The sequence below is a fragment of the Lepisosteus oculatus genome, chromosome 19 (assembly GCF_040954835.1).
Source record: "Lepisosteus oculatus isolate fLepOcu1 chromosome 19, fLepOcu1.hap2, whole genome shotgun sequence".
Classification (NCBI taxonomy): domain Eukaryota; kingdom Metazoa; phylum Chordata; class Actinopteri; order Semionotiformes; family Lepisosteidae; genus Lepisosteus; species Lepisosteus oculatus.
Genome location: NC_090714.1, coordinates 4,302,029 through 4,328,902, shown reverse-complemented (window position 1 = coordinate 4,328,902; position 26,874 = coordinate 4,302,029). Strand labels below are relative to the sequence as shown.

Genomic DNA, 26,874 nt, shown 5'->3' with positions numbered 1-26,874 from the left:
GGCCCCACTACACAGATCAGGTGGAGAAGAAAGAAATTACCTCAGCAGCTGAATTCAGTGGATCTTTAGCAAGGTCAGGTTGTGTAAATCTAGAATGGAATTTAGCCAGTAACCAGTGTTAAGACCCCTTCTCTTATGGACAGCACGGAAAGAATCTTTCATGTCTAATTTGCCAGTACTTCGATTTAACAATTCAACCGAAGGACAGGCTCCTCCTAAAACATAGCGCTCTTGGTTACCGTACTGCGACATTGGTCTATCATTTCTGGATCGGAGGCAAGAGCGCCACCTACTGGCCTGCCAAAACCCAACTTGAACCCGGGTTTCCTTAGAGGTCTCCAGTTCCAGTCCCGACCAGGTCCAGCCTTACGTGATAACGTTTTCACAAACACTTTCCCAGCCCTGTGCTCAATTTGTGCAGGATTTGATCTGGCCTACAGAGACCCAATTCCCACAGAAAAAGCTCTTTACAGATTTCTGCAGACACCCTGCAGCATTCCGGCAAGAATTCCGCAGGGAAGATCCTGAAGGCATGAAGGAGCCCTGCAGGATCCTTGCAGCAGTCCGTAGGGATAATGGTCTTATAGTCATATAGACACCTGCCAGTGTTAGGAAGGGTTTTTTTTCTACAGACATTTTGCGGGGGTTAGCAATGTGGGTTAAATCATAACCACTGAGGTGCACTTATGACTCACAATCTTTTCCCCTTTAATTGCACATTATGTAACACTCTCGCTGTCCAGGCGCAGGCAGTGGTCAATTCGAGGTGTATTCTATCGCTCAGAGAAGCCCAAAGTATTCATTTGCACTGCCGAGGTTTAAAAACTGCAGCTGCTGGCTTGAGATGAATAGTTCCCCTGTTCCACTCCGTTTAAAATATTTGGCAGAATACACAGGACCAAAGGAAAGGGTTATTACTGTATGCCTGAGGCATCACAGGTGCTGAGCCCATGTTAAAAAATGCCTTGAGCACAGCTTTATTGTTAGCGGAATTTCAGTAGAAGTTAAGGAAATTTAGAACTGGTCACCCGCAAAGGATAGCTGTGGTCAGAACTGTACACACAGATGATTGTTCTCCTGTCTGAGACGGGACTTTCCATTGACTCCTGTTCTATTTTTAATCAGTGGGCCTCTGCTCACTTTGATCGGTAAGCAGACACGCACTCGAGCTTCACTATGGAAATGATTGTTAATGCCTGCATCTGCTGCTCCATGATTCCTTCTACGTTGGGTAGAATTTCAACACCAGAGTTTTGAAATTCTCTGCGCCCGCTTGTGAGCAATGATGAGCTGTCTTTTAAAGCCTCCTCTCACTAGCTTCCAGTGCCTTTCCTCTTAACTGAAAGATATCATCAGATAGCTTGGCAATCAACGTTCTGCAACACTTTCTGATGTCCTTGCAGGATTTTCATTTACCACCTTTGGATTACATGAAAGGCTGTTCTAAAAACTCTGCATCCTTTTTTATACAGTATGTGACACTGGGAAAGACAGCACTAGTATTTGGCCCACGTCCTTCATGTACAGCATGCTGTGTCCGACTGCAATTAGGCACGGAGTCTGTCTGCTTTGCTCCGCAGCCTGAATCATGTTTATTCAGAACCTTTCATCCTTGTAAGGTCTGTGGCACACAGATCTGCTAATAGTGATAGCTGAAGTAGGTGTTGCTGTAAATCAGTGTACGTGGTGCATATGTACACTTCAGGACACAATGCAAAAAATATACTTTTATTGGTGTAAGCAGTGTGTGAGGTGCTTTAAAGTTATCAATGACAACTATTTCCATTTTCATATTATCTGCAGTGTGGAGTTAATTTCATTGACTTCTTTATTAGAATAACAATACTGTAAAATATAAGGAAATAGCTGGCTTGTGGTTGACGGTAGAAGGTGTGACTAAGTTCTGGGGAAATTTGGTGTGGAAATCCCCCTGATCAGCTACTCTTGTCAGTCAATTCAAGTGCAAGCCTATTTGTTCACCCAGTGCTTACAGTACATTGCTCTTATTGATTCCAGTGGTTGACACTGACAAAGTAAAACCAGAAGATTTCTTCAGAATCAAACCGTGAGACACAGACCAGGGGGACAAGTGGAAAGTCTGCGCAAGTGCATTGTAAAAGCAGGAGGCCTACTTTTACCGAAAGATTTGTGGGAGTATGGAACAAGCTACCCAGAGGTCCTTTGCTACCAACTCCTGTGACAGAACATAGACTGGAGTTATAGGGGAAGTTTATTATGGGCCACGGATATGATATAATCTCCATCCCCTGTTGTTTTTTTTCCAATTGTCTATTAAATAAAGAGAAAAAAGTCTAATCAGAGTTAATAAGAGTTAATGAAGCACAGCTTTGCTCATGGTACATAAGGGTGTGGCAGAGTAAATTAAGCTGTCTGTGTGAGGCTGGCGATTAGTGCTGGAAACTAGGTGTTTTGACAAACTGAAAGAGGTAAGGAAATAAGCCGTTTTTGGCTTTGGAGGAGAATAAACGTTTGGAGAACCAAGACAGAGGGTCTTTTTTAGCCTTAAAAAGCCTACAAAAATACCTCTTTTTCCCTTTCTTCTTTATCCAAGTATGTGGAAAAGGAAAATAAAAATAGGTCTCCCAACAAAGGAGGAGTTTGTTTTTGGTTAGAAGGAGGTGTGAGGACTTCCATTTTGTGCCTTGAGGACAAGCCAGAAAAGGCCCAGCTGTTGTGACCAGCAAAACACCAAACTGTCACTCTTCCAAATAGTCTAGAAAATGGGCACTTTTAAACGTGAAAATTAGCATTAGCACTGCCTTCCTCTCATCAGTCTTCTCACCCGATATCTGACACAAATACGGGATATCAAGACCATGTATCTGGGTTACTGTATTTCTCCATCAAGAACAATGAATTATTTTATATCCTTATTCTTATTGATAGTCTTGTGTGTTAATTATGGAACACTTCCGGCCGACAAGAAGTATTTATTTCCAAGACATTCGTCTGCAAATCTTTCTGAATAACTGGCCGCTGTCATTTTGTGTTTCTAACTCACTTTCCATCCTGATTACAATAGCATGTTCGATTCAGGTGGGTCACAAAACGTAGAATGTTGGCTGTGGGTTGGTGGCCCAAAGTGTCTTTTGTAAAAAGAAACGTCTTCATGAGGGAAGCACAATATCAGCTCTGGAGGTCCAGAAGGCTTCACCTTTTCCTCCAGCTGAGCCTTGGACTTCTCAATGATAAAGTCATTTCAATCAGACCATGAATTTCTTTTAAGCGGCCTCGGTTATCAGCAACCACTAAAGGCAGGGAACCAGGGCAGTTTGATTAATTAGCCAGGTTGATGCCTTTTCTTGTTCTTTAGAAGCACGGGACTTAAGCAGATCTATGTAGAAACAAAATGTGCCAGTGTTGTCAATACGCTTGGGCAGAAGTATGAAGAGTGAAGTGTTGTGTTGCTGCACCTCGCTCCTCCAGCGCAACTTTCACCAGGGTTACTCAGCTTACGTTGAAAAGGATTCCCTTCCACCGAGGTCAGCAGTTCGAAGGCACCATCTAGATATGAGAACCTACCCTTGTAAATACCCTTCTGCACTCTAATCCTTGGTCGCAATCCGCGACGCTTATTTTCCGCTGTGCCACCTGTTCTCCTGATTCAGTGCAGAGTGTGCAGAATAGGAGCAGCTTCATCCAGGAGGTAAAAAACGGCAGTGTTGATTTTTTTTTTCATGCATTGTATTCTCCTCATTTTAACAGGCACAGGCCGAATATGTATTTGGAAATCTGTTGTGATCACTCCTAGGACTTTGCCAGCATGAACTGTTATTCTTAGGGCTTGCATAACAGCATCTGAAATATTAGCAATTAGGGCAAGGGATTAAGATAGAGCTCAGCGTCTGAAAGTGAGAACCAGTTCTGTGAGCCAGTGCATAATTTTGATGGCTAGAGCATCCCGTTGTGGACATTTAAAGTACTGCAGTCAGACCAGATAATTTCCTGAGGGCTCTCCTGGTGAGTCATTAATTTGTCTCCCTCTTGATAGCAATTTTCTGTATCTCTATATAGGCAGGTCTTGCTGTTGTACGTTCCTATAGCTTTAAACATCAGGATGTGCAGTGTAACATGACGTGTTCCAACATAAAAATAGCTTTTTGACTTGTTTTGTTGTTACATCATTATTCCACTGAGAAATTTGAAAAAAATCCCACCTTTTATGGGTACCAAACTGGAACTTATATTGCTGCAATTTTGGCAAGATTAGACATATATCTGTGCATAAAGTGGACATTATATTTACATATATAATAACATGTGTATTGAGTAAAGACGTAACACCATCTTTAAAACAGCCACATCAGAATTACACTGCAGTTTCTAAAATTAGTGGACTTACTGTGAACATATTTTCTGGCATTGGCCAAACAGTGATGTCAGAGTTCCAAGGCTGTTGCCGAATGTAATCCTGACTTCCACTTCACAAAAATCAGAGCTGTTTGCTGTTCTTGAAAAATGGCATTTGTGAAACCAGCTCAACGCCGACTCAGATAAACAAGAGTCTGAGGTCAAAAGCAGCTGACGCATTTAACCTCACGATGAGGCAAGCTTCACATAATTGCTTTCTAATTGTCCTAGTTGGCACTTTTTTGTTAAAACATGTTTGGATTTTCATTAACCATCTTGGCAGGCACATGGTTGTAAACTGCTTTGTTTTCACACTTAGGATTTCCATGAACAGCATGATAGAAAGGGTTTGTTGCACAGCTGAAAAATCCACACTTAAGGTACATGTTTATCCATAACATCACAGTAGAGATCATTTTAAAACTACGATTTCTCACCAGAACAAATAGACTGAAAAGATAACTGTGTTAACAAGGCATTTTTTATGCAAAATATTTTTCTGTTGTGAAATCTAATGACACCGTGGCATACATTTAGCTGTTAAAAACACATTTGCGGAATACCAGTTATGCACACCTATATTCTAAAAGCAACTCTGCAATAAGGGTCTGAATATTGATACTTTGGACAAATGGATTAAAAAATTTATTTTATAATATATTTTTTTTAATAATTAAAATGCATCTTTACAATAGTCACCAAACAGAAACATTGTATTTTGACACTACATCCCATCCCCAAACCTCATCTCACATTTTCATGCAGTTGCAGTAATGTAGCTATAAGCAAAGCATATCTCCAAGCATATTCACTCAGTGAATTCCAGCAGGTCTTGAACACGGCTGCTGTTATACTAAGCAAAGTCTTCTGCAGAAGAGGACAGATTTACTAGAAGTCTCTCCGTGTTACGAGTCTTGACTTGGCTGTTTTCACCATTGTAATAAAACAGCTTATTTCCAGAATAACACAGCAAAGGCACGTAAAATAAAGGAAAGGATAGAATAAAAGTCCCATTTGCAAAAAAATAAATAACGTTCTTCAGAAAAAAACATTGTAAAAGGAGTTCTGATTATTATAGAGCTCTGTTAAAAGGATGCCACATATAGATAGAAACTCTCCTTAGCTGTTTGTTTGCATGAATCATGGGCTGAACAAGTCTTTCAAGGCTGCACCTGGAATGGGACATCCAACACCAAATAACAGGACAGCCTCAATTAAATTTAACAAGACTCAAAGCCATAAGATTCACCTTCAGCACTGACAGGACTAGGAAGAAGACAAGAAAGGTGCCACATGAGTGGTATAATACACTCAAATACTCAATCATATGAGTAGGACGCAGTAATAATTGTCTAATAATCGCAAGATCTGCGCCAGCACTGGAAGGGAGACGATTGTGCTTTGTCATATAGCGCCTGCTATGTTCTGCACTGCAGCAGCTGAATCACTGTGCAGAACTGTAGTCTGAAACATTAGGTAGGAAATCTCGAGATTCAGATCTTATTTTGAGCTGTTATATAGCAGACCCCATCACGTTACTTTGAGGCATTGAAAAATCCATTTTAAAACTAAAAACAATTGTTTCTTATGAAATGCATTTCAGTTCATCCTAATTAGGACTTTGATGCTATATATAGTTTTCTATATATTTTTGACTCTAGGGGAGTGATACAAAATACTGAGAAGATAGAATTAAAGCACTTTAGATGTAGTAGAGGTGTTTACAACAAAGCAGTTTAAAAGGCATCTAGTTTCCTGTACAGTAAGTGTTGAAGAACGTTTTTTACTTAAGACATAGATATTGTGGGGCTTACGGTTTATTTTCAAAGGCACACCGCAGAGCATTTGGGAGTGAACTGTAACAGATTTTGATTTCCAAGAAACGCAAACGATAAGCTCTAATGTATAATATAAGCAGATGCATGGCGTCACAGCCTGGTTTTGCCAAGTTTAACAAAAGAACAAGTCCCAGCAGTGTGTGTGTGTGTGTAAACCCCTTTCACGCTGCCTTCAACAAGTTCTCCAGCTGACAGCTACTAAACGCAAACTAGAAGCAGATGCTAACAGATCTTCCAGCCTGCTGCAATGCGCTGCAGAGGACATGCATTTAATCAGACCTTCAGCTCCAAAGAAAATGCAGCTTCCTCTCCGGATCCTGTACTCGAGGTTAAGAGTCAGTTAAGGACTTTGGTTTGATTATGGCTGAATGTCTGTGACTCCATCCATTTCATCAGAGGAACTTTTCTTCATAATGCATATATATCCATCCACCTCACCTCTCATTTGCATGTAGACACATCCTTCCAAAGCATGCTTTTTGCCTTGGATCAGGGGTTCCCAATCTTTCTTATCAGCTGAACCCCTTCAAACTAAATTATTTGCCTCAAGTACCCCCTTGAGATTATAACTAAATCAAACCTTTCAATAAATGTAGATAAATGCTACAGCAACCCTCTTAACATGCTTCTTTTCACCTGGTAAAATATTAATATTACTACTGTTATTCTTATTATTACATTGTTATTAATTAACAGGACTATTTAATTTGACATTGACGTTTCCATCACAATCTCACGAACCCCTGCAGTCCCGGGCTGGGAATCCCTGCCTTAGGTAGCTTGTAACTAAGTGCATAGTGACATGAACAGCTCCGGATACAGTTGCAAATGCACAACCAGACTGGCCAGTTCCACTACTGAGGGACTTGTCTATTTCTATCCAGAGCAGCGCTCTGTGGTTAGATGGAGGGGGATTCAAGTTTCACTTGCCTCACTCAAAGCTCCTGCCTGACCTCTGGCGGGTCTGACTACTGCATATAGAAAAAAGAGCAAAATAAGGAGAAACACAGCCAAGAAAGGACATTCTTGTCAATACAGTAGCTTAATATTCGAAATATCTACAAACAGACCAGAGCTTGTCGAATATCACGGATCTATGACAATGATTAATGTTCCATCTCTCGTTTCAGCCCTATTGTTTAGTTTATCTGTGAGGAAAGGCAGTGCGCAGTTCAGCACAGGATCAATTTGCCTGAGAGCTCGAACCAAGTTCTTATATTTATAAAGGCCTTTTGACACAGTTCTCCAGTAGACACTTTGGATATCGCATGAGGAAATGTTACTGAACCAGAACATTAAATATACAGGCACCGAGTTCTCTAGTATACTGGTGTGCTTTTGAACGTTTGTAACTAGAATCCTTTTTCAAAGTGACCAGGCAGTCAATGCAGTTTTGCATCAGGCAAACTTTTAAGCCTGCCAAAAGCTCTTTTTGCAAATGAAGAGGCACATAAAGTAGTCAATGCCTAAACCCACCTCAAAAACAGAAAATCCTAGATTTGCAAAGATTCTGCTAAAACAAAATTCTGTTCTGTCAGATGGGTGACTGACAGATATCATACTAGATAAAAGTCTAGCTGATCAAATATCATTTTATCAGATAATAACAAACCACTAGACCTTATAAAACAAGGGACTCAGAAGTATTTGCTCGGCCTTAATAATCCTCCAACCAGTGGCAACTTACACTGGGTGAATACATAAATATTAGAATCAGAAAGACCTAAGTCTAGGCAGTTAATTTAATTCGGGATGTGTGGAGTAAACATTCTGTAATGGGTAAAAAAAAAAATGCAAATAGGTTTTTAAGCACAAATGATCAAATGTTTAAAATTATAGCCAATTTAGTGTGCAGTACGTTACACAAAGGGGTTAACATGAAAAAAATAATGATCGAGGGACTCGATACTTCATATTAAACAACAGTGGCCTTGTGATTCCATTTTCACTGCAGTTCAGGGTCTGTTAAACACTTTGGTAAGAAATGCTGATCAAAGATCTAACTTCCAGCTATGAAATACAGGAAATAAAGGCATGACCCCCCTGACTTCAGAACTGAGGCTGCTGCCAGCACATTGGTTTACTGGTCCTGTTTCCTGTTGGAAAGCTGGATTATCTTAAAGCACACCCTAAAAGTGAACATACAAAACTTTGCACACAATGTCTACATGACTAAGTTTAACAACTGCTTCTTCGATCACAAATAAATTGTTTGGAGAAACTGCTTATTTAATGGGGACTTTCCTAACCTGTTGGACTGGAACATAAACTAGAGACCCCCGATTTTGAGAAACACCCTAAAGTTTTTGATATACTGTACTGTACTGCCCATGTCTCAGTTTAATCTTCCTTTTTTGTATCCAAGCCAACAGAACAGTATCAGTCAAGCTCTCTTGAATTAAGAGCCAGTCCTGACTAAATGATTTGTAAGTGCAAGGTGTCAGCCTGACTGGAGGACAGGTTTATCAATATCAGCAAGGTACATCTGTGTCCTCAGGGACAGCAAGGCTATCTCATGGAGGAAAGACTGAAATCCAAACCATCTGATTGGAGGGGCTTTGGGCTGTGAAAAATTGATCAGCACACCCTGGGAACATCTGTAAATATTACAGGCTGCTGGCACAGAAAAACAAATGAATCACAGTGGAGGTGTCTTTTGTTTTCACTCACCTATTACTCTTTTAATCTTCCACGGCACTAACATGACATTGAAGGGGGCCAGAGGCAAAAAAAATATTTTAAAAAAGCAAAAGTGCACGATTAAGAGAAAACATCTGAGAGAGGATTCAAAAATCAGAAGTTGGAGTACATTAATGCTTAGCTCCTGTAAGCAGCGTTTTCACATTTGTTAGAATCAGTCAGTGGCCTTTAAAAAAAAAAGTGCTAGTTTCTTTTTTTTTTCCCCTCTCAACCATGCGAACAGATAAAAGATAAATAAATCAGTTTTAAACCTCTGAAAGCAGAGGTCTCACCTTTTCGCCTGTCTTCCTCCCTTTTTTTCAGCAAATGAATCACTGCCACTTATATACATAATACAGATATAATGGTTAACCCGCCTATTTAAGCTTATAGCAGACTGCAGTACTCAAACAGGAGAACGTGGAATTATGACAAACACTACACGTTTTTCGACACAGGATTACAGACGGAGCAGATTCTTTAAATACGCTTTTTTCCCTCCGTTTTGTGTGTACCGAGTAGGCATTGCCCAGTTGCGACACCACAGTTCTCAAGAAAAAAAAAATACCCATGGCTATCATCTTGGTTTGAAAGCTAAATATGAAAAGTTTCCTCTTGTGTACCAAACTATATATCATACATATACAAAAATGATCTTAGCAAATACTGCAAATGATGTATGGTCAGTCTGCCATACGTAAGAAAAAAATGGGGTCTGTGGCGACCGCGCCGCAGCCATTTTTATACAAATCCAGGGATTTTTTTTTTTTTTTACGGTGCAGAAAGGAAGAGGAGTGGGTGGTTAATTCTGTCCGTCTTCCAGGATCTCTTTCACGAAGGAAGCTACGTCTGTTTCCTTGGTGTCGTGCGTTTTGAAGAAAGGGTGTTCCTACACGGGAGAGAAGGAGAAAGACTGGAGTGAACGGAACGTATTCAGAGTGGGGGAGGAGAGGGGGAGGCACGATTTAGTCCGTCCATCCAGCCACGCCTTGAGAATTCAAAATTTCACTCAGTACCAGATTTCCCATTAGGCACTGCAGGCACAGTGCCTAGGGCCTACGAAGGAGGGAAACACTAGTGACTGACGAAAAACCAGCTGACACAACAGGCTTGGGATCGTCTCTAGGTGCTCCCAATCAATAATCACACGCTACCGAGCGGCTGTTGTAGAAAATAGAAGTATAGAAGTGATGGTCACTCGACTCGCTCCGTCAGTCACGTGGTTTAGCATGAGAAGGGTTTAAAGTGTGTCATGCCAATCGACGTCATTCGATTGGCGTTTACCCCTCTTTTTGCACGTCCAGGGCCTGCGAACGCCAAAATCCGTCCCTGCTTTCACTGGTGTGAACGTGGTTAACCACAACTTTCGAATGAACGACGCAACAGACTAAGATTGCCAGACAAATCTAACGAGTGAGCGAGCCTCTCTCTGCCCTCTTTTCATGATCACATATTAGAGGGTTGCTGATGTTACTGATGAACTTTTAACCACATGTACTTTATACTGGTGCGACAGTCTAGGTGTGGAATTGGTTATATATGAATTTGGCTATTGTGCTCCCCACCCTCGCTAATGTCAAAACCTCCTGTCTTTGATTTTTCTCCTTGTTGCCCCAAAACTGTAGGTCCAAGCTTCTAGGAATTATATAAATGTCATCAGTTTTGTTCCACAGTTGAGAATTTGTATCTTTTTCTCCCGTTTTGTGTCTGTTTCTGTGGTGCTCACTGATGAACTGGAGCCCCAATCCCTACTTTGGATCCTGTACTTCTGAGACCTTTGTCACTGACTCATGTTGCTAGCTCTCTGTCCAAAGACTTCTACAAATTTTCCTAACTTTGCATGAAAATGGCAAATCAATCACTTGCGTTATGCCATAAACATTGCTTAATAAGGCTCGACTGTATGGGAAAGTATTGGATAAAAGTGAAGACGGTGTCATTCATCCCGAAGAAGGAAAATCAGAGGAAGCAGTGGCTTCTTGAAAGAATGTATTATTTTCTATCAATATATTTGCGAGAATTGACTGAAATAACTTGGAACATTCCCTGTTAGAAAACATTCAGTCTTACCATCAGCTCAAGGTAGTTCATTCTTTCCGCTGGATTCTTTTTCAAACTGAAAAAAAAAATACCAGGCATTGCATTTGTCAGTGAGAACTTTAAAATGAGAAACGTTGTGTAATAGAACTTGGACACAATTTGTACTGTAGCTGTGAAATAGAAGTTAGACCAAAAAGCTTTTCTTTTTACAGAAATGGGCCTTAAACTCAAGGCATTATGACGAGTGCAGAACTTTCTTTGCAGTGGAGTTTTCATCTCTATGTAAAGAGCTCTGCAGGCGTTCAGCTGTACAGTGAACTTAAAAGGGTTACAAAGCAGTGAATTTAAAACTTGTACAGCACCTTTAGCGAGCCGCTTTCTGAGACTCATCCAAAACACAAAGAAATAATGAGTCAGGCTCCACTGCAAGTTGACTTTTGGGTGCTATTTATGTGTAACACAGACAAAAGCGACACTATTGTGATGTACCGCCCTATATCCAAAAAGTAAGTAAAGAACAGAGAGTCAGGGCCTTGGTTTTACGTCTCATCCGAAGGACGGCTCCTTTTTACAGTATAGTGTCCCCATCACTATACTGGGGTATCAGGACCCCTTGCTGGCCCCACTAACACCTCTTCCAGCTGCAACCTTAGCTTCACCAGGAGGTCTCCCATCCAGGTACTGGCCAGGCTCACTCCTGCTGAGCTCAGTGGGCTGCCAGCTGTGAACTGCAGGGTGAAATGGCTGCTGGCCCCCACATCCTACCCCAACATCAGCTCCTACCCCCTGTGGGGGCCATCCGGGGCCAAAAGCCACAGGCGACAGTCAGTCTAGCACAGGTGATACACGAAGAGGGGTCCTCAGAACAGCGGTTGCCGGGCCCCGACAGAACGACGCGCGGGGGGGCGGCGTTCCCGACGGATCCTCACCACTGTGCCGTGAAGTCCACGAACTCCCTGGAGAAGCGATCCGGCGGCAGCTGGGGAGAGGGCTCCTCCACTACCTGTTTCAGCTGCTGGAAGGGGGTCCCCCACGACTCGTACGGAAAGCGCAGAATCGCCAGCTCGATCTGAGGTGAGGGGAGGGGGGACGACACAACATTGTACTTTTTAATACCCAAAGACGAAACCAAAAAGACGGCCCTTCCTGTGCGCAAAGTCTTTGTTTAAGGATGAAACTTTCAGCAAACAGCACGAGACGATCCAATAGCAAGAACATACTGTAGCGGTATACACACAGGAGGGGCACCCCAAGAAGACCGTATATTTTTTATTAATATTCCTACGTGATGGAAGATTTTACCGACCAAGTTCTGAAATAATCCCATAACAAACTTCAATTAGGGTTAATTAAGTAATAATGAAGGCCACCTGGGCAACCTAAGTAGAATGGTCTGGATTAAAAATGGATTTAAAAACCGGATCTACTTAGCACATTTTGCAACGAGTCAGCAAAAAAACTAACTTGGTGCACATTTGTGTACATTCTGCCATCTCGTTTATCTTTCTCTCATTTTGGGTACAGTATTTTATTCATTCACTTGCAACCCCTTCTGTTCCAGATCTGTTATAACAATAAGAAATTAAATTCCCCGTGGGGAAAGATGTTATACAAAGCTTTTTCTGTTGAAAATGATGGAAACACTCTCGGCAAAATGAGACTGTCTACAAAAGGCAAGTGCAGAATTCTATAAGAACACTAATGTTCATATTTTAGAGATATGAGGATGAAGAACTCTCCACATACATATTTTCAAAGGATACATTAACAGCAATGCAATTTTTATACCCCTTTGTTGTTACATTGACCTTGATAGGAAGAGCTTTACACTGAATAAAACTAAAACCTCCCCAATTATTCTGCCATACAGAGATGACTTTAGGCATAATAAATCATTCTTTTTCATTGCTTGTTTTTTGTGCCTCATGCAAGACTATGAACGTGGCTTGTGTTTTTTTCTTTTTGGACTTACCTAAAAAGGACGAATTTATAACCTGACTCGGTAACCTGCACTCATATCTCGTGTCACTGGGTGATCAGCCTGTCTGCAGAAGATCTCACAAGACGTTAATCAAAAAACGCCTTTGGCTTTTGTTTTGTTTTTCCTTCTGTCCTCAGATGGGAAAAAAAAATCCTTTGTCAGATAAGCTCAATGGAACAAACAGGCTTCGTTTCATTAAGTGGTACAAGCTGCCTAATTGAGTTTCTAACAGTTGCAGTGGATGTGAATCACAGTAAAGCAATAATGAACAGAGTGTCAGTGGGAGGCATTAAGTATTATACAAGAGAATAGTTGCCAATCAATGTTGTATTTTTTTCCCCACAGATAAAAATTTAATTTAAAGTGGCTTGCGCTGATAAAGTAAAACTTAAGATGCTGCGTGGCATTAACAGTAAAATATTTTACTTTACATTGCAGTCCAACTGGTTCAAGCCTGATCTGTCGATAGCTGATTGGGATTCCCAATGGAGTGACACACAGGGATAAGGTGGGACTGGAGCAGCCACAGTATTGGCAATATTGTTTTCATAAGCTTAGCCTTCCCAGGTGCCTGTGAACTTGTGTGATTACAGAGATTTGCGTCAGTCCTCTGCCTGATGCCAGTGCTTCTGTAGGCAGAGTGGGACCTTGCAGAGTGAAATAAGGCAGGAAGCTCAACGACGTCTATTTTGAAGGACGCACGCCCGTAACTTTCATCCTTCCAAAGCTGGCCAGAGGCTCGTGCAGATAAACCAAGTCAGCTGATCGCTGAGGATTTCACAACAGGGCCACATAAAAGAACAGTACCGGGTCAGTTCCAGAATTCTAAGAACAGGGGACAGAGGGGCAAAAACTCCTTCCTTACCAGCGTGATTCCTAGACTCCACACGTCCGATTTAACGTTGTAGCCCTTCTGACTCAGTTCGGGGTTTATCCGCTCAGGCTGGAAATACAAAGTCAGGGAGGGTTTGCACCAAAGGTCATCAGAAAGAAAGCACGCTGAGGTTTTCCGCGATATGGGAATGAAATCAAAACCGTGCACAGACTGATCTTTCTTCTTCTCCCCTGCAAATTATATTTTGAATCGCAAAGATCCGTTGCCGGATATTATTTTTGATCTGTGAAGATCAAAGCGGGTTCAAGATCAACTCAAACGACTGAAAAGCACACATTTTACTGCACACTTTCTCTTAAGGCTGAGTGTGAAACTTCTGAATAAACTAGATAGCTGGGCTTTTTTTAATCACTAGAACAGATTCTAACCACAGAGTTCCCCGTTGCACCATGACAGTTCTGTCTGTGGTTTTAACTGTTTCCTGCAGCTCGAGTTTAGAAGCTGATTAGTGGGTCGTGTTCTTCAACAGAGGACACACAGGTTAACGAGAAATGCACATACTTTGAGTTATATCGGGACACTGAATAGTTTGCACTAGCCAAACTGTACGCTACAGAAGGGACTGATCATGTGAGCGACAGACATAAGGAGGAGTCCTGTCTCGATAGGCGATACTCACAGCCATGTACGGTTTGCAACCAGCATCTAAGGTCTTTGCAACAGAATCTACGAGGTAACCACTGATCCCAAAATCGCACATTTTCACGTGGCCTTCATTGTTGATGAGGACATTTGATGGCTTTACATCTGTGGGGGTGGGAAAACAAAATAACACTTAAAAACATGCAAACGTTTAATTATGCGTTTTGATCTGCAGCAGCAAAGTAATTCTGCATGGCACAGTGCAAACCTCTAGACATCAAATGCATCACATACAGATTTTTCACACTCTGCACGGTAGGCAAAGGGAACTATTGCTTGTGTGTACCGTGCCTGCATTTGACGAGACTGTAGGGGAACATAGTTTTCATTGTTTAATGCCCCAGGTACACAGGGAAGTGCTGTTGATGGCAGGAAGAGAGCACTTGAATTTTAATCTGTGGTCAACAAACTGGCAACATACGGGATGTGTCTTGACCACACTGCAGATCTCAGAACAGCTTATCACTGCTCATGACTCTTAATACCCTATGAAGCCTATTCTTGAGGAACTATTCTACTGGTAACACACACTAAAATCGAACAACATCAGGCCTTCATCCATAGTTCATACTGAGAGACTCCCCCAATTCCTGGCATGATCTCACGAGAAAAGCTTCTTTTATTTCCCTTTTGAAACAATTTGTAATTTGTTCCATGAAACAACACTAAGTGTATTGTTCTGCATTTTACCTCTATCGGGGCATCCCCCCCACCCCAGTCAGGTAGCACTACTACTATGGAATATGATTTGCCAGGAAGTTCACATGCTGCTGGAACGGTGTTCCCAAGTGTGTCCTAAAGTGGGCACACATCGGCAGCATGTTGCCCAGCTGTTGCCACTGTGCCGGCCAGAGGGATCACACAGGGCAACAGGCTGGCAACAGCTTCCATCACCCCCTTGCCAACATCAAAACGAAAAAATGTAACCATGTGACCAAGCCCTCATAGTTACTTTTCAGGTGTCTACAAATGCTTTAGATACTGGAACTATCAGACACGTAAGAAGACACATGTTATAGATCATCATCTTATACTGCACATTAATTGTTTGTGTTTGCAATCAGGATGCAAGCGCCAATAGTAATGTATGTCTAAGACGCTGACAGTTTGACAGGAATGTACCATATGCCATCTCCTATAAAATCAATATACAGTATACATAGACAATGTATATGAATTGACTGCAATACTCCCAAATTTCCCCAGAGGGCACCTCTTACCTCTGTGAATCACAGACAGCTTACTGTGTAAATGTTCTAATGCTTTGACAATCTGGAGAGCAGAAAAATACAGGAAACATCCAGTTAATACACCCCCCCATATCTGGATTGAGCAATTGCAAAATTAAAATAATATACAACAGAAAGTAATTTGCAATTGCATGATTATAAAAAGAACTATTGTTGACAATTTAAAGACTTGAGTGTCTTTTTCAGGCAGAATAGGTCTAACATCTGTTAGTCCTGTGCAGTTGCATTGAAAAATCAGATCAAATCAGACACTTACAGACACAGCCATTTTCCCTAGGATGTCCTCTGGTATTTTCTTCTTTTTTTCTATCACTTTTTTGTAGAATTTGTCCAGTGAGGTATCCATCAGTTCCATGCAAATCCACACATCACCCTAGAGAAGAATTAGCCTTGTCATCATCCAGAGTACAAGCGTCTCAGATGCCACTTGTTTGACATGTATCAGGAAGTTGGCCTGACATTACACATGTTAGTAATGTTTTTGAAAAAGTCCATTGGGCATCTTTTTTAAATGCTGCCCCTGAATATTTCTAAAATGATTGTTAATGTGGATATGCACAACTTTCTTGGGATTTGGAGAGAAGGTCACCTTTTCACAGATTCTGGAGGTTTGGAAGATACAAAATCAGTGCCTACGCAGCAAGAAAGGAAGGAGAAGTGCAGAAAAGTTTCAGAAAAAACATTTACCGTTAGACTACATGAGATTAAATTAAGTTCCCATTTCTTAGCACTCTGCTCTGAATTAGCGGCGATCTGCAATGCTGTTTTTCTATTTGGGGTTTAGAAAGAACTGGTATTGTTGAGTGCCTTTCAAGACAATATGAAAGTAAAATGTAAAATACACAGTTACGTACAAAACCTCCAATTTACATTACAAAATGGAAGAAAAATGCAAATATGCGCAGCGCTATATTCCAGGATTCAGAACAAGGCATCAAAACTTCTGGTGAGGTGAAACAGCCCTATTACATTGTAAACAATCAGGCTTGAGAATTCGTCTCTTTTAATACAATAGAAAGTACACAATTTTGTGCTTAATTCGGAATTTGTCAACTTTTGCGATTACTGTCAATGAATTTAGTTAATGAGCCTTAATAACGGTTTGAGAAACAGGACTGCATTTCCCCTTAAAGCCTTTCTACTCTTGGATACAAAGCACTACCTAGCAGTGCATTATTTTCTTAAACTATTATTATTTAACTTTAATAATATAGGATAGCTGAGTTAAAGTCATCTACATCTACATATTTTTCTGCTTCTAACATTCCGGTTGTGGGAAAGCATGTCTCTAATAAACCGCAGAATTGCCTCTAACCGATATACAGTGACAGATATGTGTCCACCACAGGGCAAATTTCTCCTCATCATCAGAAGTGTTGTGGCTAATGAAATGTGCAATATAACAGGAGACTCCATATTCCACAAAAGGCTTTTGGGTAGAAAGCGAATCTGCTGTCTTACAGCGAGTAAATGCAGCTCTTGCCTGTATGTTCAGACCTACCTCTCTGAAAAGGGCTCCGTAGAAGGTCACAGTGTAAGGGCAATCCACTGTCCTCATAGAAATGTCCAGGTCCATCAGCAACCTCTTCTGTTCTTGACTGTTCACAGTGGCTCTTATCCTCTGTAGGGGAGGTAACAAGATCTCTCCTTTAGCCTTGCTCTATGAGTGGTGCAGTGGAAGCTCTGTGCTTTTTTCCCACTAAGAAATTTCAAGTACACCGTGTGACAAATTAGCGGCTCTCAAGTCTTCCAGGCTCTTCACCGCCGGGTAAAATTTGAAAACGGGAGCCACAGACATGAGACGAAAGGCACTGTGCGGCAATTGACTGCCCTACTGTTTTATATACTGTGTCTGGCCTCTACTAGAGCAAAGGAACAGGTCAAGGTTTATTCCAAAGCTGAAAAGACAAAGAGACTTTTCTTCTGACCATGGAATAAACCTTGACCTGTTCCTTTGCAGCCTACGCATGCTGGCTCAGCTCCCTACTTTAACCACTCCTGGAGCAACCCGCTTACCGTCAAAGGCCAATTAAATGTGTTTGTCTGGAATCCCCCCAAAAAAGGGGTACTCCCTGCACTAGCTGAAGCTCATGCAAATCCCTGTTGGTTAGCACTGCCTTTGGTGAGCAGTAAAATCCAGACAAGTCAAGAGTTCAGGTTTGACCAAAGTTCCGCTCGGCTTCTCGTGATGATGAAGTCTCGGGCGGCTATGAACGGGGGAGGCTTGTGCCTCTTCCAGCCCCCCCCGGGGGGGGGACCCGAGCGCCGAGGAGCTGCTCGCGTGGCGGCTCACTCACTTTCACCGCCATGATGGTGCCGCTCTGCGCGTGCCGGACCCTCTCCACCACGCCATACGCCCCCCGGCCCAGCTCCGACAGCGGCACCAGGTCGTCGGCCTGCACCTCGAAGTTCTGCAACCCAACAAGACAAGCGGGCGCGGGGACTCTTAATATCCGTGAGAAGAGCAAGCCAAGCCGAACACCCCAGGGCCCGAGCTGTGGCAGAGCCACTGCATCCTGAGAATCCATATAATTTACCACAACATACCACCCTTAAAAACACAATTAGCACTCGTTGTGTCTTCATTATCGTCCCCGTTGAGCAATACCTATTCATTTTGAACCCTCCTGAGTACAGGAAGGATTTTAAATCATTATTAACCATAATCATTTCAGATGTCACAGCTGTAATGATTGTAATTACGGTGCAGACGTCTTTCTTCTGTTGGAAAAGAATACTGCTGCGATATATCATTCAAAGAAATGCACAACTCTATATATATAATCAGTACACTGCAGGACTGAAAGCAAGTCACATGTATCACCTGTGTGTTTGAGGGACTAAAATTCCCTGTGGCTGGAGAATTGTTTTGGAGTTGACAGAGTTCAAGCATTTTTAACTTTAACAGAATCGGCCATCTGAAAAGAAATTAGTCCACCTATTAAAACCATTTTTTTTGCTTTTGATAAATGATGCCCCATCTTTGAACTTTATTAGCTTCAGAATATCACTTTAATTCTGTTTCTTTATTCCCCAAATTACCTGATGTTATAATCAGGCTACCTCTTAATCACTAGAGGCATCGTGAGTGCGGACAGACACACGATAGTGAATGGAAGGATACAGCACATTTCTCACGTCGAAATCGCTGTCCGGCTATTTTTAAACAGCAGGCCAAGGTAGGAGAAGAAGGAAAACAGCATGAAAAAAGATCAAGACAGTGGGCTGACAATCTCATTGATTGCACATCATGGTTTTCTAGGAAATGAGAGAGTGCCAGTCTTTGATCCTGAGGCAAATTTTTCTATAGGCAAAAAGGCTAATTATTTGACACCTAATCACCCCCAAGGTAAGATAAAGATACTGCATGACGACTGTTAGCCACAGAACCCAATTACAAAATAAATTAACTACCTTAGTTTAAAAATGAGGTAAGTAGAAAGGTCATCTAATGTTATCTTCCATGAATAGGCACCAAGACTGAAAACAAATGGAGAATAAGGATGCAATGCCCATTGAAGCACGATATTGTGATAAGTAAACCTCATGGTTGTCAGACAGGTTTTAATGCGGCACTTGTCTCATGTTAAAAAAAAATAACCCAAAACACTCTCACAAATAGGCGGGTCACACCTTTTAATCCACAGGAGGAACACCTGTTACACCTGTTTAATCCTGGCTGTGTTCCTTATATGAGTTAAAGGGCCCAACATCTCCCCCTCAGGCAAGAGGGAGATCAAAGTTGTACAATAAACTGCAAACTAATCCTCACCGCTGAAGACAAAGGAATCCTACTAATGCCAGCCAGTCCCTTTTCTCAGCCTCCCACAACCTTATATCGAAACTGGAGCTACGCCGGGCTACAGTTTCTTTGTTCCCTGTGCGTAGTAGGGTATTTATCCAGGAAAGGAGGGCTTGTGTGGTAGGGAAGGCGTGCAATTTTCCATATAGTATGAGATCCCCAGAAAAAAATGCACGCTATTTAATGAACCCACTATCGCCCTGCATCCCATCTGTGCAGCAGGAGAAAACCTGCATTTATTAACGAGATCTGCAGGCTTGAAATGAAGAATTTCCCACCGGCGGTTTTAATATCTCCCGCTGTCGTCAGGAAGCAATCATGCAATTGTGCATTCGCCTCTGCAGCTCACGCCCAACGTTAAATCCAAAGAGATTGCTGGGCGTTTATTTTATCCATAACCTTGTAATGGGGTGGTTACTGTCTACAGAATATGGGCGCTACCGTATAACCATTTCCAAAGGTCGGAACTTAGGGGCTACAACAGGCGAATTTTCAAACGAGCGGGATGAGGCTTTTACAGTATATATTCGAATTCAGTGTTTTCTCTATCCTGTTGTACAACCGCTGGTGTGGGGTGAGGATGGGGTCTAGCAGGAGAGGCGAAGGATACTCTCTTACGAGTTCACGGCTTTTTCTAAGTAGTGCTGCTTCATCAATCTGAGCATTATCTGAACCCAATCCAGGGGTTTGACCTGCAGTTCCTTTACAGTGCAGTCTTTTAAAGAGCCAAAGACAGAAAGCATCTAATTTTTACCTGGGTCTTGTATCGGTGGGCTCAAGCACAATGGAAAATAAAAGAACAAGGAACTTTCATCACTTTTTACAAGCAGTTTAGTAGATGCGTTTCTGTCTCTTTTTAAGCCTACAAGCTTTGCATGCTCAATTTGAGGTGTGCTCTGTGTTTTTCTTGATAAAAGCATTACTCTTAGTGTGGACCCCCCCAAATTTAAAACCAAGTTGAAATATGTTTCTTCTAAATAAAGCTCCAGTCCTGTGGCATACGTGATATGGAAGACATCTGCTTTGTCAATAGGTTTCCATTTCTGAGGACTCCTCAGAGCACCCCGAGATTGTGTTTGGAGTATTTTCAAGAATGGGACTGCTTTGTTTTGCCTTGAACTGTGATTTTCCAACTCCAGCACATGAATGCTACTTCTCCAAGACAAATGGGAGTTTATAAGGTGAAGGAGCCTTTTGCTGGGGATTAACAATGCTGTACCAGCTCCTATGGACATGGTGGACATGTGTGTAACACGCATTTGTGTCCCCACATAAGCATACAAAAAGACCTTTCCTGGAAGACTGAATTAGTATGGTCCGTAAACAACACACTGGAGCGTACATAACAAAAATGAAGTGGCCAATAAATTGGAGCATACAAAACACTGCCTCTTAGTGAAACTAAATTTCCTCCGGAGGAAAAACACTGTATCCATTTATATCTCACTGCTGAGCACCACTGTTTCTTGATAACAGACAAGCTTTTAATCTTTTGTTACACTTTAAGCAGTTAGTCACACTCCCAAAGGCTACGAAAGCAATAAAAATAGCACAGATTCATAATTTGAAAACATTTCCTAAAAACAGATGTAGAAAAACTGTAAAATCAGCAAACACTTACAAAGAACTGTATTTTTTTCCTTAACGTACAGCTTGCATGCAAGGTTCATAGTGCCAGAGATAGAGAAAGGCCGCTAAAATAAATGTATGAATTTAAAATCAATAAATTTGTTAATGTCAAACAGTGCACAGAAGAGGAGACAAATTATAATTCTTGTAACAGTCAAAATCTCATGTAACTTCAAATTAGGAGCACAGTCACAGCTCCGCAGTTGTAATTCAAGACGGCATCATTATATTTCAAAAAGAGAAAAGCTGACCACTGCAAAATACCAAAATACCTGACAGTGGGTATTTATTTGTAAACCCTGTGTATCTCCCTGTGTTTGTGTTTGTTTGCTCTGGGTGCTCCGATTTCCTCCCACAGTGCAAAGACATAGAGGTAGGCTAATTGGCTTCTGGGAAAATTAGCCCTGCTGTGAGTGTGTGCACGTTAGGATCTGTGTGTGCCCTGCGATGGACTGGCGTCCCGTCCAGGGTGTACCCTGCCTTGTGCCCATTGCTTGCTGGGATAGATTGTAGCTCCCTTGCAATCCTGAGTGGGAAGAGGCATTTAGAAAATGGATGGATGGAGTTTGAAGCTCGTGATTCGTGATTCACATGCATGTTGTTCATCTACAGTTCTTTCAGATTGGGATATCCATGGCATAGGTCTGTTGTGACCTGATCTGAAATCCTTAATTAATTTCTTTGCACATGGCCACCTACAGTGCATGCTTTGTGGGGATGCCTGGAAAATCAAGCATGCTCCGTGGACATTCTAAAGACAGCAATTGTGAACTTATTTCAGTTTCACCTGACATGATTCAGACCTATTTTATTTAACTGTCTTTGCTGAAAGTTATAGAACATACAGAATGACACATTGAATGTTGGGAAACAAGGAATACATTTCAAGTGCTTGCATAGAGATTGGGTGCATCTAACTTGTATTATTAATACAAGGAATAAATAAAAAAAACTCCGCTGTACATTGTGTGACAGGGTCTTGTACTGTGAAACAGGCAAAGGACATAAAACCTTTAAGAAAAGGCAGTGGAACTCTGGCAAATAATTGGTACACGCATGGCTGCCAAGTTACTCCAACCTTCACGCTTCAAACGTTAGGGGCAAACAAAATGAATAATGTCCCAAAAATTTGTTATGAATATGATATGAAGGAACTCTCATATTGAAGTTTAGAAGGGAAATATTTGTTATTGTAAACAGAGTGTTCTAAATGTGGACTATCACCATCCCCTGTGTATAAGCTCAAGGTCTACAGCATGCAAAAAATGTCACTGAGCAGTATACAGCACTGGACAACAGCAGGATACTAAATTCCATTACAATGAATACAAGGGCACACAAATACACCAAATGCTCATTGGAAATAAGTAGGTTTTTTTTTATTCGTTTTGCTCATAAACACCCCGATTCAGAGAGCCACGGCTCTTCCTTGTTTGAACAGCTGAATTCAGATATAGCAGGGTCTTACTGAACACAACACTGAACACTGCGATTAACACCTGGCTTCAGTCCCAGCAGTTACAGGGAACGTGAACAGATCTGGACTCGAACGCGAGTTCTGGCTGTTTGAAAAAGATTACGCTGACGTGAGAGCTAAATGACTGAATCATATCAGTTTGTAAAGACTAATTAAATATACGTGCGATCAGTACGTTTTTTTTGTTCTGTCTAGATTGGATTAAGGCAATGACCTGCTGGCCGTGCTCCCAAACAGCAATATTGCTGAGTTCCTGCAAACGCTATGATCTGATATGATATTTCCGCAGACAGTCTGTAACTTAGAATGCGGACAGAATCCTTCTGTGCGACTCAGGCTGAAGGTTTTCCTTAGCGCGGTGCCTCTTTCCCTCTTGCGACATTTTTGGAAACGCCTGTTTAACCTCCCTTTTCACCTCCGTCTCACGAATGGTGATGCCTGTCTGTAAATTTGACTGCCAGGCCTGGAAATTCAACCTGAAATATGAGAAGCATCCCCACCCTTTCTGTTTAAGAATGGAATCAAGATTGCAGTGTTGTATTAAGTGTTTGCTGGAGATTGCATTATTTCTTGTGCACAGGGCACTATTATCAAGACACAATACGTAGATGACCGATTTGCAATTTGCTTAATTCATACTTACAGTATATATGCATACTGAGGCCTAACAGGCAGGTTTTTCATGTCCTTTCACTGTACAAGGTGCACTGCTTGGAGCATATACTGTCTAGCTTTTGCTGGAAAAAATAATGACTCATCATTTCATATCCAGTAACAAAAGCCACACCTTAACTCAAGCTGAATCATGGTAGTGTTCAACACTGAAATTTCTGAAATAGACCGGTATAAAAACATGATGTCAGCCTAACATCACTTCTCAGTAGCATTTCAGCAGCAGCACTGTTTGCAGGCTCCTTGCTTTACAGGAATAGATACTGGGGTAGTTGTTCTCAAAACGAGGAATCGTTACACCTTTCCCTTTTGCGATGTCAGCGATCATCATTAACGCACGGTCCTCACATTCCCTAATATGTTTTACCACAGATATGTATATAGAACACCTGCCTGCATTTAGGACCATCTGGGGATGAATTAATACAGCCAGCCCCTATATCACCTTGCAATTCTACAACTGGCAGCCCACTGAAGCTCAGCAGGTATGAGCCTGGCCAGTACCTGGATGGGTGACCTCCTGGGAAAGCTAAGGTTGCTTCTGGAAGTGGTGTTGGTGGGGCCAGCAGGTAGAGCTCACCCTGCGGTCTGTGTGGGTCCTGATGCCCCAGTATAGTGACAGAGACACTACACTGTAAAAAGGTGCCGTCCTTCGGATGAGACATAAAATCAAGGTCCCGATTCTCCATGGTCATTAAAAATCCCAGGGTGTTTCTCAAAAAGAGTAGGGGTGTTACCCCGGCATCCTAGCCAAATTTCTACTGGCTTTTACCAATCATGGCCTCCTGATAATCCCCATCTACAAACTGGCTTCATCACTCTGTTCTCCCCACTGAGAGCTGGTGTGTGGGGAGCACTGATGTCTGCCATCATCCACGTAGGGGGAAATCCCTTATTGTTATGTAATATAAGAAAGATTACACATAAGATAGGGTCATTTAGCCCATTTAGAAATTGCAACATAGGGAAAACATAAACATACTATGTTTGCTGTTATTATTCACATAAAGTTTATTGATGTGACATGAGAATGTCATGTCTATTTTCCTCTCAGAAGCAAAGTATACCAGTACTCTTCCCTCTTTATTTTAACTTGTACTAAGCCACAGTATTTGCTGACAGGTTTCTTAAGGAAATTCTGCACAGTCAAACAGTAGAGGCTTTTGGAAAGCGCCAACCACCTTCTCTTAAAGGCAGAAGGCTATTTTAGAACTCCTGCCACCTGTCTGGCGAGAAACGTATGACTTCAACATAAAGGCATCGGGACGACTCTTCCCGGCTGACACTTCCGTAAGGAATGCTGGGCAAGTTCCCGTCGCGCACTAACTGAGGGTCCAGCTCTACAGCTCCTGCACTTCCCCACTAACCCAGTGCAGTGGGTGGGAAGGAGGACAGTTCACGCCACAGCAGGGAGGAGACAGGACTGGCTGGAGGTTAAGGCACTAGCCAACCCGGCTTTTAACCCCAGGGCAAGTTCATATTCGGAAAATCAGTTGGGTTTTTTTTGAGGTTAGGCGGTCACCTAATCAGCATGCTATGTTTCTGCCCCAAACTAGAACCTTGGAAGGAATTAAAATGCAGCCAGTTTGCCATAGGAATACAATACAAAATGAAGGGTTACTGCCATTACGTTAGCGGTGCTAACGATAATGCTCGACGCGACCATTCGGCAGGCGGTCCCAAAAGCCATGCATTCCAAGACGACAAACGGTACCAAACTCCCACTGAACTTTTTGCTGGCAGGGATTTTTGGCTCCTGTTTTATAAAGGAACATCAACAATAGCAAAAGCCAGCGTAACCTCCATATTCCTGCGGTTTTCCCGAGTGACAGCGGCCGGTTTCAGCTGCTTTGCACGTTGAGATTAACGGACGAACCTGCTCGTTTTTGTCCTAAACTCTTGAGCAGCTGTATGGGCTTCAATATCACCAACATCAAAATAATTCCTGGTATGAGGGCTGGCTGGCACAAGCGGAGGGTCAGTGTTGCGCTAGCTTTGCTGTTGTATAGTGGGTTATTTTACATGTCATTAATATTTGTCCCCTGTGGAATGCCAGCCGATTACTCACTGAGCACGTGCACAGCTCTCCGGCTCTGAACATACCTTCTGGATCACCTTGCACCGAGACAGTGCAAAGGTCCTCCATAAACAAGCCTTCACTGAAGGCACGACTGTTTCATTGTGCACATTTCACAGTGGTTTTGGAAGTGTTTCTATTTTTGTGAGTCCCCATGCTTCTCTTTAGTGCAAGTTTGTAATGCAGCTTAAAACTGACAGAAAGCAGATATTGAAATCGAGGAAATGTGACAGAACTGTACTCTGGACTATATACTAACTCCTTTTTAACAGGGTAGGAACACAACAGGTGCTTGCCACACCTGGGAGCCACTGGTGCTGTGAAAGTGGTATTTTTTCCTTTAAAAAAATGTCTGAATGAGCTGGTCGGTCACTTTCAACAAACACAAAGAAAGAGAACCGTAATTCGGTCACTAAACAGCTTCTGCCGATACCATTTTGAGGACCGAAATGCTAAAAAAATCATTTTTTAAAAAAATTGTTTAAAACAAAAATTCACAAAGTTTGCCTTTTGAACCATTTTTGCAGCTTTTGCAAAAGTGTTTTTTGAAGTGTCCTGTTTAACTGACCAGAGATTTTAAAAGCTGTTTTACGCGATGTCATTTTCACATGCCGACATCAGTGCACCAGAATAGAACGGTAACCTCAGTGTTGCGGACACTGATTCAGCAGGCTGGTGATGTCAGTGTTGACAGGGAGAGTGGTTTGTGTGCACAGGGTGCAGGACAGGTTTCTATGTGATGTCATCCCTCCCTCAGGCTGACAGAGCCCTAGAGCTGTCTGTAGCATCTCCAGCACCAGTGCAAGAAACTGCTCTCTTCCCTTAATCACATGCCACTTCTTGTGTTACAGCCATTCTGCAGCCAGGCTGTTCCACATGACTGAGCTTAGGATCCATGCAAATTGAATGTAAACAGAATGTAGAAGAATCTATAATAATGATTTATTTTCTTTTTATGGAGTCATGCATTGCATGTCAAAGCAAGACTTCACTTCATTTTAATTTCTGAGTAGAGGTGGGATTATTAATTAAAAACTTCTGATCTCTAAAAAAAGACCAGCTCGGGTCTAAGATTCCAAAGTGTATCCTTCAGAAGAGGATATACATACTGGATCCGACTGGACAGGGAGGATTTTTTTATTTGAAAACTGCCCGCTTTTTGTAGGAGGGAGCGAGTGCGATATTGTTGCGACTGTACGATTTGGAGACTGCTGGACAAGTGTGGAATCACAGATTTAAAACAGGCCAGCTGTCTGCCCCTCAACTTCTTACCAGTGCATATACAGGGTTTTATTCCTAATTGTCGAGAAAACTAATTAGCAAGACTCCAGCAAAGACTTGTGCAGATGATAACATTATTGTAAGCAAGAAAAGACGTTTAGCAGAGCCCGCCTGCTTTGGGAGACAGAAGGTGGTGGTGTAACAGGGAACCAGCTGTAATTAGGGTCTCTCAAAAGTTCAGAAAATACTTCACATGTGAAGACAGGAGTTGCCGACACAGCTGGGGACTCCAAATTAGGG

General features: G+C 42.0%; 1 protein-coding gene across 4 annotated transcripts in view; it reads right to left on the bottom strand.

Moving 5' to 3' along the window:
* Positions 1-9,202: 9,202 nt before the first annotated feature.
* The window catches only part of LOC102691753 (dual specificity mitogen-activated protein kinase kinase 3), a 60,629-nt gene continuing 42,957 nt past the window's right edge, over positions 9,203-26,874 (bottom strand). For all 4 annotated transcript variants that reach the window (XM_015359905.2, XM_015359906.2, XM_015359904.2 and 1 more), the window contains 9 exons: positions 17,994-18,107; positions 17,198-17,317; positions 15,953-16,069; positions 15,667-15,718; positions 14,424-14,551; positions 13,775-13,852; positions 11,858-11,997; positions 10,959-11,004; positions 9,203-9,777 (listed from right to left, as the gene is read on the bottom strand). In XM_015359905.2, the coding sequence (XP_015215391.1) occupies positions 9,691-9,777; positions 10,959-11,004; positions 11,858-11,997; positions 13,775-13,852; positions 14,424-14,551; positions 15,667-15,718; positions 15,953-16,069; positions 17,198-17,317; positions 17,994-18,107 (882 nt within the window). In that variant the 3' untranslated portion in view covers positions 9,203-9,690. The remainder of the gene's footprint in view (positions 9,778-10,958; positions 11,005-11,857; positions 11,998-13,774; positions 13,853-14,423; positions 14,552-15,666; positions 15,719-15,952; positions 16,070-17,197; positions 17,318-17,993; positions 18,108-26,874) is intronic.